Source organism: Alligator mississippiensis, chromosome 3 (assembly GCF_030867095.1).
Source record: "Alligator mississippiensis isolate rAllMis1 chromosome 3, rAllMis1, whole genome shotgun sequence".
NCBI classification, from domain to species: domain Eukaryota; kingdom Metazoa; phylum Chordata; order Crocodylia; family Alligatoridae; genus Alligator; species Alligator mississippiensis.
Genome location: NC_081826.1, coordinates 166,129,329 through 166,141,076, shown reverse-complemented (window position 1 = coordinate 166,141,076; position 11,748 = coordinate 166,129,329). Strand labels below are relative to the sequence as shown.

General features: G+C 47.2%; 1 protein-coding gene across 1 annotated transcript; it reads left to right on the top strand.

Annotated features, from left to right (window-relative positions):
* Positions 1-891: 891 nt before the first annotated feature.
* On the top strand, positions 892-11,230 carry LOC109283961 (uncharacterized). Its single transcript, XM_019490777.2, has 2 exons — positions 892-7,046; positions 7,764-11,230. The coding sequence occupies exon 2, from the start codon at positions 7,782-7,784 to the stop codon at positions 8,700-8,702; it is 921 nt and encodes a 306-aa protein (XP_019346322.1). The 5' UTR covers positions 892-7,046; positions 7,764-7,781; the 3' UTR covers positions 8,703-11,230.
* The last annotated feature ends 518 nt before the right edge of the window (positions 11,231-11,748 follow it).

The following is an 11,748-nucleotide window of genomic DNA, read 5'->3' as shown; positions in this document are numbered from 1 at the left end:
AGGGCAGACCCTACAGTGAAAGGCTACAAGCCCTGAACCTGTTCAGCCTTCACAAGAGAAGGCTGAGGGGGGACCTGGTGACTGTCTATAAACTCACTAGGGGGGACCAGAAGGGTTTGGGGGAGACCTTGTTTCCCCTAGTGACCCCCGGGATAACAAGGAATAACAGCCACAGATTGTTGGAGAGTAGGTTTAGATTAGACATCTGTAGGAACTACTTCACAGTCGGGGCGGCTAGGATCTGGAACCAACTTCCAAGGGAAGTGATGCTGGCTCTTACACTGGGGGTCTTTAAGAAGCGACTCGATGCCTACCTGACTGGGGTCATTTGAGCCCAGTTTCCCTCCTGCCCAGGCAGGGGGTTGGACTTGAAGATCTACAAGGTCCCTTCCCACCCTACTTCTATGATTCTATGATCATGACACAACTGGGAAGCCATAGGAATAAACCTGTTTATATCTCTATTTCTGAACAATTAGAGCAACTTGGCATCAAATGCAACTGGGAACAGTGTTGCAGTAAGATGAAGGCTGCTTCCAGGTGGAGCAGAGCTCTCACCCCCAGCAGGGCCACTGCAGCAGGGGCTGGCTGCCACAGCCACCTACAGAGGTAGCTGATTTTTGGTGTGGGGTGGGCACAGCAGCTGGGTTGGGGGACTAGCAGGCACACCACAGTGGTGGCAGTAGGGGGAGGTGAGGAGTGGGCCCAGCCCTGATGCAGGGGAGGACCGGGCCTGAGGGTGGGAAGAAGCCAGGCCACTGTGGCAGGGGGAGCAGTGGACCTGGGCTGACCCAATGATGACAGGAGGTACGGGAGGAGCGGGTTCTGAGCTGACATGGGGGAGGACTAGGTGGGGGAGGAGTGGGACCAAGGCCTGAGCAGGGGAGGAGGACCAAGCCTAAGCCGAGGGAAAAGCCGGTCCGCCAAGGCGGTGTGGGGGGAGCAGTGGGCCCAACCTGACACAGCAGCAGCTGGGGGAGGGGAGGAGTGGGGCTGCTTCCCACCTTGGGCTCAGTCCCACTACATCCCCACCAGCCCGCTCTGCCCTGCATTGGTCCCAAGCCCGCTCCACCTGTCGCCCCTGCTGCTGCCGGGACGGCATGAGCCCACTGCTTCTCCTGCCGCCCGGTCCTCCCCCACATTGGGCCTGGGCCCACTCCTCCCTTTCCCCCACTTCCACTGCCACATGGGGCAGCAGGCCTGGTCCATCACAGGCCAATGTGGCAGGGGGAGGGGAGGAGTGGGCCTCCTCCCCCACATTGGACCCCATCCCACTCTTCCCTCATCCCCCGCTCTCCCCTCTCTCGGCTCCTCCCCCGCTCCTTCCATCTCCCCACCACTGCTGGTTTTGGCCTGGGCCCGCTGCTTCCCCCTCCCCCCCAGTGGCCCAGCTTCCCCTTCCTCAGGCCTGGTTCTCATTGCACCTGGGCCGGGCCCGCTCCTCTCCTCTCCTCCCCCCACCGCTGCGGTGGGGAGGTGGGGAAAAGGCCGGGACCCCAAGCAGCAGGAGAGAAGCGGGGAGAGGGCCTGGATGGGGGGCACGGGGTTCCATCCCCATCAGCTCCCCCCCCCTTAATTCTTGACAGGCAATTGGCTAGTTTAAAATGATAAAAATAAACCTCATGGAAGAAATTTAGGAGCTAAAAATAAAAGATGTTGGAGGCGTTTTAAATAACCACAAAGACCCCACTAAAACAATAAAACAGCTGATAACCTGGATACACAGATGTGATTTTACTGAGCCTAATGGCCATTTTTGTCATATGGGCACAGGAAAAGTGTAACGTTGTAACAGGAAAGGTGTAATGTGGACAAGCGCCCCAGGGCACTACTGACTACAACTGTGTTCAAAGTGAAATGATTCAACTTCTCCTTCCTTTATTTTTTCCAAAGAAGAATCCCAACTCTCTCAAATCCCTTTACTGAAGTTTTATTATTCTGTTTCTGAGTGTAGCCTCACCATTACTTTAAGGACCCATTATAGCACAAATTGGAAAAGAAATGGACTTTTTAAAGTCTTCAGGCTAAAAATTCTGTCTTATAATTGATGCTGCAGGAGAGAAAAATGCATTTTGTTTAACATCGTCTCAAGTCCTTCTGTAAAAAATAAATGTACTTTAGTGTTAAAAGATGAAGAACATACCAGTGTCACCCAAGTGGCAGGGGGTGCATCTATATGTGCGCCCCACTGCGCAGTTGGGGTGCTGTACAGTCCCAGTGGTGCACAGGTCATTTCTGACCCTACTGCACAATAGAAATGAGTTACTGTGCAGTAGCATCATGGTTAGTGTCTGCTTATGCTATGTTGCCATAGCTCATTGCTACGGTGACATAGTGTCTCATGTAGATGCGCCCAGTGAGTGGCTGCTGAAAGGGAGAGTGAACAGAGTATGACCATGGTTTTTTCCACTGTTCCTCTCTCACTTACAGCCTCCAGCATTTAAGATCTAGGTAGTTCTAATTCAGAGGCTGTTCCCCAAAGTCCCGTGTCTGCCACTTGGTTCTGTCACTTGGTCACTGTGGCGGTCGAGTGGCAGGCCGGGCTGTGGCCAGTAGCCCGAAACGGCAGGCGGGTACTTTTGACCGATGGAGCGGAATTAGGCACTGAAGCGTATTGGTTGAACAAAGAGATTATTTACTTACGCCGTCGATGTATACAGCGCAGGAAGAAGAACTGACTTAGATTACAGTTGCAAACGTGAGCTCTTCGAATAAGATGAGATGACGTGAACGGCTTATTGGGCATACAGAGCGTGGGATACGTCAGGTAGGTCATTGACAGGGAGTCACTGGTGGGTGATCAGTCCACCAGGTGGAGTTCTCCAACTTGGGCGGAAACTGCTTTAACTTTTATATGGCTAGTAAGCCAATCACTAGTCGCCAAATATGAATAATTTGGAACCGGCCAATGGTGGTGTGCGTGTTTGCATAAAGTTGGCAGGAACTTTTTTCTAAACTGTAATTTTCCATTACAGTGGCATATAGTTATTGGGTTCTGACATAGCGGAATTTTCCCACCGTGACCTAGTTACTGCCACTAGTGGAATTTTCCACTGTGCCATAGTATTCAGAATGATTGACAGCGGGAGATTCCACTGTGGCGGGAGATTCCACTGTGCCATAGGCATCCAGCTACTAATGGGTTCTGACAGTCACCTCCAACACACTGTGATTACAATGTGTGGGAGCAGACTTGAGTCTGCTGGAGCACGGTAATTACCACACTCCAGTAGACTCCAGTGTCATGTGTATCAGTGTCCCTGCACTGAAAAATGGCAGCAGGGGGCACTTTAAGTAAAGCTTTTTCAACAAGCTGTAGTTAAAGTGTTCCCACTACCATTTTTCAGTGCAGGGACACTGATCCATGTGATGATCCAGGAATTTAATTAAAGCAGCTCTGAGAGCCACTCTAACTAAAGCACTGCTGCCCACACTCCCAGAGCACGTGTATAACCACCCTTGGTTTTGTCACACACACTGCACCCACATGGACTTTGGCAGAACCGTCCCCTCTCTGGCCAGACTAGTCCCCCCACTGTCCAGGATGGGCTTCTCCTGTACTGTTCTCTCCAGCCTCTGGCACTGGGCACTGTCAGGGATGGGATACAGGATATGCCAGGCTATACAGTGAAGGGGCTGCTATGGGTAGGGGATGAGCCCAGCTGGGTGGGGAGGGTGAGGCAGACAGTGACCTCCTAGAGATGCGTTGGTAGGATATCAGGCATTGGGCGAGAGAGGCAGTGACCTCATAGAGGGCTGACATCAGCCTGTAGGGCCAGTTCCAGAACCCCAGGCCAGAGGCTCAGCCCTGAACAGACCTTCATGGTGGCAGGTCTCTCTGGCTGAAGCTCATACAGGTGAGGGAGGATCTGATTCCTATTTCTGGTCCCAGGGCCACCTCTCTATTATCTGTCCATCCCTCCTGCCCCACAGGTGTCACCTCGGGTTTGTGCCAAGTGGTGAACTTGGCCCCCCTCTGAATGGTCCCCAACCCTTCCTCATGGTTAATGAGTTCAGGGTTGTGGCCCTTTTCAGTCACAGCCTGTAATTCAGGCCCAAGCCACAATGCCCGAGCATTCAACAACATGGTAGTAAGTTTGGTAGAAAAGCCAGTTGTGAGATCTGCCAAATCTCAGCCAGTTCAGGCCCTCTACAATGTTTGGACTAAGGACAAAATACCCAGTTGTGCCCTTTGGGGGGGGGAGTTTTGATCCCCTGCAGCTCTGTCTGTCTGTCCAGCTGTCTGTCACTCTGACTCGGGTGCTCCAAGTCTCAGCCACTGGAGGTCAAGCCCAGATTGCTGCAGACCCAACAAGAGCTCCCACCACTCCTCTGACTTCCACAGGGGCCTTTCCTCCCTCTTCTATTTCTCCCTACCCATTTCCTCCTGCCATTTCCCTGTTCCTACACCTGTTTCTGCAGAGCAGCTGAGCTGTGCCTGACAGGATCTGGGGGAGGCAGCAAAGGACTGGGATTCTCCTTGAGTTCCTTCCAGGGAGGGCTCCAGTGGGTGGCAGAGACTCCCGGTCAGGAAGGAGAAGGGTGGGGCAGGAGGAGGAGGGGTTTGAGGAAGTCAAGAATGGGACTTAGGGCTCTGTGTCTCTGTGCATGACAAAGGCTGTGAAAGTGAGAAAAAATGTGGGGGGAATTTTGGAGGTGTCTTTTATTGGACCAGGTGTAAAATTTGGGAGCGATGTTAGCCAAGGACACAGAAGAAGGGCACCTGGTGCCCAGAAACTTATCTAACAAAGCAAAAAGACTGGGACTGGAAGACAAACATGATAGAAAAAGTAGAAACTGAAGTGGGAAATTCTTTCCCAGCTATACAGTTGGTCCAAGAAAAAATGTCCCTAAAATCACCTTGATCCTTGCATATTGCCCAGATCATCATGGCTACAACAGTACTCCAACCCTACTGGGAGGAAGGATATGGCTTTTATTCAAATGAGACAGACATATCCAATCATGGCGCAAAGCATTTGATGCTAGCAGACAAAGGCTAGGTGGTTGCTTAGTGCAAGGTGATTGTGATCCAATCATGATATCACATCATATGATCAGTGTTTCTAATAATCTAATCCCCCCACTCCAAGTTGAAGATAATGAGGAATACAACTGATAGGAGGAAAACATTACAAAAAAAATACAAATGGAAGTGGAGACTCGTAGAGGATAGTTCATCATCTGGCCAAAGCGCCATGACTGCACATTCAAGAAAGAGAAAGCTTTGGCTCTAAGCCCCTCTGCATTCAGCAGGAAAGGGAAGGCAGCAAATAAGGATCAAGCAGCAGTACATGGCAAGGAGAAAAGGAGGCAATAAATGGCACTTGGTAGAAATTAGGAGGATAAAGGGCAGAACATGGGCAAGAAAAAAGGAAGGGGCAACATGAGGGATAACTCCACGACTCCTAGGGCTAAGGGCAATCAGTAAGGATGCTGGGAACAAAGGAGTCCTCCTTGGTTTAGAATATAGTCAAGTTCATCTCTTCCTGAAATCCTGGCTGCATCTCCTCTGCTGAACCAACACACAATCCACTATGCATGCACAGTGGCACAGGAAGTCAGTGATGATGTACTGTAAAGGCTAGGAATTCCACTTTGGTCCCACTCCCCAGGAAAGCCCACAAGGAAGGATATCATGTTCTATTTGGAGTAGAGTTTAATCCTGTACAGTTAGTTGGCGCATCTACACGTGCACCGGACTGTACAGTTGTTACTGTGCAGTCATTTAGTATTTGCTTAAGCAAGTAACCGACGTTCCTGAGCAGTCCCAATGCTGCACGGGTCATTTCTGATGTTACTGTGCAGTAGCAAACAAGCCCGCCAATGCTTTGTCACCATAGCAATGAGCTATGGCAACATAGCATCTCATGTAGACACACCCAGTAAAGCCTAGGCCACACACCGGAGGCATCACAACCAAAGTCTGCATCTTGGGAGGCAGGGACACCAGCAGGGGCTGGGCTAGCTGCAGCAGCTATACTGGCAGTGGTGGCGACTGTGTCAGAGCCCATGCACACACAGGGACCAAACACTAAGAACCACAAGCAACATTCATCCTGGCCTTGCCCAGTTTGGGGCACTTGTCTTTACAAACTTACTACTACTGTAACATCTTTGTGTATGCAACTATCCAGGTTTTTAAAATATCACCTGGGAAAATAAACTAACTCATGTGGCACCAAATGGCATCCAGTTGGACTGTCGGCACAGTGTGACCTTTAAATACACTGGACTGGGTTCTGCCATCTGAGTTGACTCAGGAGCTGACAGCAGTAATGGGTTTTCCACCAGTCTAGGGAGAAAGGGGAAAAGTGGGGGGGACACTTTAAGGGTAAGGCTCACAGAAATATGCTGACAGCAGAGGAGCAGGGAGACACATGGATCTTCAGGTCTACCCCAGGATTTGGACAGGTGTACACTCTAGTGACCCCAGGGCCCTGTGCTGACTCTCTCTCCCCAACAAGCCTGACCTCTGCTTTTGGGTCCCCTCCAACTTGGCCTTGTCCTATTTCCATTATTCCTCATTCTTGTCCCCTTGCCAAGCATCCAAGCACTCAATTGGCTATCTAACATATCACTGCAAGACCCTACTATAAAATGCATGGAGAAGGTGACTTAGAACATCTCATAGAAAAGAGAGATATGGAGCATGGTCCCCTTCCTGGCTCATAAGGGAAAGGTGCATCCTTCCATTCTCATTGTGCGTTTGAAAAGACAGGATGTGGCCTGTGTTAATTCATCAGCAATACGCTCCACTGAAACAGTTTGGAAACCTCCAAGCTATAGCTCACAAATGGTAGTAGAAACTTCTTGGAATCTGTTAAAGAATGCTACAATTGCTTTCGCAAAAAGAAACAGGTATAGGAGGGGGTGGAGCAGAAATTAATTGCAGCAGAAACTATATTACATGTTTTTCAGGAGATTTAGCCAGGGTTTAGATGGACTATGAAAAACTCAAAAGCTTCTTAAAAGAAAAACATCGGATGGATGGAACGAGAAAGTGACAGAGCAAAAAGAAACATCTGCTTCATAAAGCAATAAAGGTTAGAAACAAAGCCACAGTAGAATTTATAGATATATGTATATATATCATTTATACCTTAACAAGGTAATTGGTGAATGACTAGTGTAAAATTCATTCTTTTCCATAAGGGGAGGCAAGCTAGTTGAGAAGTGTGGGGAGGGGGTGTTAGAGATGGTCCCAATGCCTGGCCTCAGCACCTATTCAAATATGGACCATGGAAGTAAGATTAGCTGTCATTTCTCACTCTGCATGTGGCAGAGACTCTGGACACAGGGCCCATTGCACAGAGTGTGTCCAGAGCTGTATGCAACTCCTAGTCCCCCTGACACTTGTAATATCGTAAACTGGGAAAATCAGGTCATATCTAGGCTCACGTGGGGGAATCCTGGCCCTGCTGAAATCAGTGACAAACCTCCCCTGGCCTTCAAGATGGTCAAAATTGTCTTCCATGGTCTTCAGACTGCATATCAGCCCTTCAGAAACAAACTAATCCTCATTTGTCCTTCGCTGACCTTTCCTGAACTGGCTGTTTTTTGATTTCCTATATTTATTCTGTTCAGTTTATATCCCACCGTATCCAAAAGGCTCTGGTGATACATGCCACTTTTCATAGGTGGCTGTTAGTGTTTATCCTATAAGTTGGAATCACACCCAGTAGACAGGTGTTGCCATGTAAAGAAGGGAGAATGAAGGAATTAACACATTTATTGTCCTTCCTCATTTGTTTCTGCTACAGAAAAACAAGACCCAAGATATGACTGATGAAATTACGAATATAATGACGTGGCATGTGACTGAGGTAACAGACATCACATATCCAGCAAAAATACAATATGAAGAGAGAAAAATAGCTGAGGGAAACATGAGAGATGAAGAGGCCAAAGCCACAAAGTTTGTCTTCACAGACACAGTGAGAACAGCCAGCAGATCACCAGGATGTGCGCAGGGAGGGAGTAGAGGAGAACCAGCCCCACTGTTTCCCCAACAGTCACCTGGCCTTTCTCCACCAAGAAGCAGATCACTGCCTCTAGGTAGAGAGTTTGGGGAAGAAAATCTTCCAGAGGCCGAACCAGCAGCGGTACCTCCTCATCAGGCTAACAAGATTTCTAGTTTGAGCAGGGAGAGCATGTGCATGGGAGATCTGTTTGAGCATCCCATGCAGAATATCAATGCTGAGAAGTTTCCTCAGAGCCAAACTTACTGTAAATATGAATCACCAAGAAAAAATGGCAAATTACAAAACCGTCTCATTAGGGAAGATATTTCTTCCAACTTCACACAAGTTTGCTCTAAAACAGGCATGTTTAGAAAATCCTTTTCACTGAGCAATGTCCAGGGAAGGGTGCTGAGGAACAAATACAAAGGCAAATGTCAAGGCAGCTCCAAGTCCCTGAACTTGTACAACTCACATCAGGGGGCATCAGGAAGCTGCATACTGCACTGCAGTAAAAAAAACACTTTGCGGAGGATGCAATCATATAAGAGCTGGAAGAGATGTTGGGGGAGGGTGGGGGATGACCTAGACACCAGCCCTGGAGAGGTGTCTAGTTCCAAACGGCAGCCCCCTAGGAACCTGTACCACTGGCACAGCAGCAGCCTGTGCTCAGGGAGCTTGTGCTTAGGCAGTAGCAGCAGCCTGCACCACCACTGCAGGAGCCCCTGCACAAGAAGTTAAGCACTTGCTTCTCCAAGCACCACCGCCTTTCTCGCCTGCATACCAGTCTCTGGCTTCTTTACTATTCATAACATCCAGGAAGAGCACACACCAACTGCAGATACCTCCTCAGCCTGATGAAGGGTATTTATACCCAAAAGCTTGCTAAGAAAAATTTTTCCAACTATATGAGTTGGTGTAATAAAAGATATCAGAGTTACCCAAAGACGCTTCTCTGACGATGTCCTTAAATCAATGTGGCTACAACCTATACCCCTGTATATGACCTATAATACATTTGAGACTCATGAAAGTAGGTCCCAAGTCCTGACAGTCATAGTAATGAAATGCTGATTAACTTAATGTAATGAATGTTTAAGAGCAAGATCAAACAGTGAGCAGGAGCACAACTAGAAATTACCCCAAAAATGTAAGTAGACAGTGCCTTGCAGGGACAGATCAAGTCTTTAGTCACTGGGAACCTGAACAAAACATAAAAGGCTTCTACTGCTACTATCTGCCACTACAAGAGTCTGCTTATTTGATATTTCCTGTAGCTGGACATGTACATTTCCGATGTACTCACCCCAGCTCCCCTGGTGGTAGGCAATCCTTGACTTACAATGTTTCGAGTTGCAACATTTATCACTTAAACATTTGTAAATTGACACCCTGTTTCAACTTTCTGACGTCAGTTTCGACTTTACAACGCTTGATCTGACACCACGCCATTCCAGTGAACAAGTTTGCTGTGCCACCCATCTCCCTGGAGAACATCTGTCCAAACTTCCTTGGACACTGCCTTTAAGAAAGCAGACAAGACTCCAGAAAAACCTGCAGCCAAGGCTCCTGAGACGACTCCAGCCAATGACCCTTCAAAAAGTCCAACCAAGAGCCCTTCAAAAAGTCCAGCAAAGTCACCTCAAAGAAGTCTTTCTAAATCAATATGATTGCTATTTACAATATAAATACATTGAAGTAGCTATATTACTCATCTATAATTGATTGAATACAAAATTATGGGTTATTTTTGGTGAAAATAGGGTATCCAGCCTTGGTTCAGGAACCAATACCCCATTTATAATATTGTTTCCTGTGGGAAAATCAGTTCCAAGTTATGTTTCAATGTAAGATGTGGTTGTGTCCTAAGTCCAAAGACTGCCTGTACTGCAATCTTTGCTTCAATATTGCAGTTTTTCTTCCCGCTGCACACAAGTCCTTACAATGTCATGTGCCCAGGGGAGGAGATGGAGACTCATTTTTTTCTCATTTAATTGAGTTGTGGTTGTCCAGGAGACAGTACTGTTATGTTACACAGTTTCTCATATTATAATCTCCATGTCACTACCACTGCCCATCCTATTGCAGCTGCAGAAAGTGCTGAACAATCTGTATGGTGTCTCCTGTGTTTCTTCTTGTGTTTTTTTTTTCTTTTTCTGATGCCTAGTTGTGTCCCTGGCCTACTCTTCACTCAGACAGCTGGTCTTTTGCTTTCTTTTATTTTGTTTTGTCTTGCTGCTTGCTCAGTTTTTTGAAGGGTTGTCTCATAAACGCCTTGTCCCTCCTGAGGCTGGTGGGGCACAGTGGCTGCCTTCAGGCAGCAGTGTCAGTGGCAGGGGCATGGTGGCGGTGAGCAGGAACTGCCCACAGGCAGTCACAGTGACACTGGCGGTGAGGGCAGGCCAAGCGGGGACCGCCCACGGGCGGCCACAGTGGTATTGGCAGTGGGAGGAAGAGAGAGAGGGTGGTGAGTGGCGACCACCTGCAGACACTGCCAGCAGTGGTGGCAACAGCCAATTTCAGGGGGAGCATGGCCAATTTCAAGGGGTGCACATGCACCCATGTGCACCCCCTGTGTGTCACCAATAGGACAAGCTGCTTTGGTTTCTTCTACCTTTGTGTCACAGAAGCCAGAAGTACACTATTTTTATTGTATATTAAGCTGGAACCTAAATGAGGATGAAACATACTTTTTAGCCTAAAATGACTTTTTATTTTATTGTATTGAATACAAAGTTAGCAATACAAATCTTGTACTGTGAAAAGTTGTTGGTTTTGGGGTTTGTTTGGGTTTTTTTGGGGGGGGGGTTGTTTCTTGAATAATGACCCATAACTTGCTTTATTCAAATGCTTGCTCTGTTGAAGGTTTACAAATTCTGCCCCTTTACCAAGCTGTGCCTGAAAGTAGAAACTTTTGACAGAGGTCTGCTTCCTTTCAAGTATACCTCTTTTTCTGAAGATTGACTTTGCCCATTTTTAAAGGTGAGGTACTTTCTGCAGTCCATAGCAGACCTCCCATTGATATTGATGATATTTGCATCTATAAGTCAAATACATTGTCTTTAAACTTGTTCATTTGTTTTCTTATCTGTTTAGACCTGCCTTCAAGTTCTCAGGAAGAGAAAAAATTATTTTGGGGTGCCACCAATGACTCACTTTCAATCCATTCACACTGAAGTATCTTGTTCCCTCATTTTTTGTCTATATACCAAGAGATAATTCACTTTGTTTTTAAAAGACTGATATTCAATTAAATGCTGAAATATGAATCTTCCTCCTATGTTGCGTGTAAAAAGAAAAAAAAACCCAAACTCCTTCACTTCTCCTTCACACATTTTTCCATCCCACATATTTTCTAAAATAAATTTATGAGTAGCATAATTAATTAGAGAGGTTTATGGGCAAGTAACTGAGATCAGAAATGATCACTATATTTTTAATGCCCCAGGTTTTAGGTGCTCTATTGTGGGTACCTTAGAGCTTCTTTATATTTTATATTCCAGCTCCACTGGCTTCCCAAGAGTCATCTGCTAGGTCAGTGATTCTCACCCAGGGTTCTGTGGTAGTCTGGGTTTCTGTGAGATACTTTCAGGGGTACCACAGGGTTCAACACCATATTGGCACTGTTAGATGTGTAAACACCTACACATGATTGACAAGATAAACCCAGAGATTTCCACTAGGAATCCATAGTATCAAAAACATTCTGACCAGATGTGGTCTTTCTGAGTTTTTTGCAACAGATGAATTGCTCTATTTTTCCAAACTCAAGAAATGAGTAATAGCT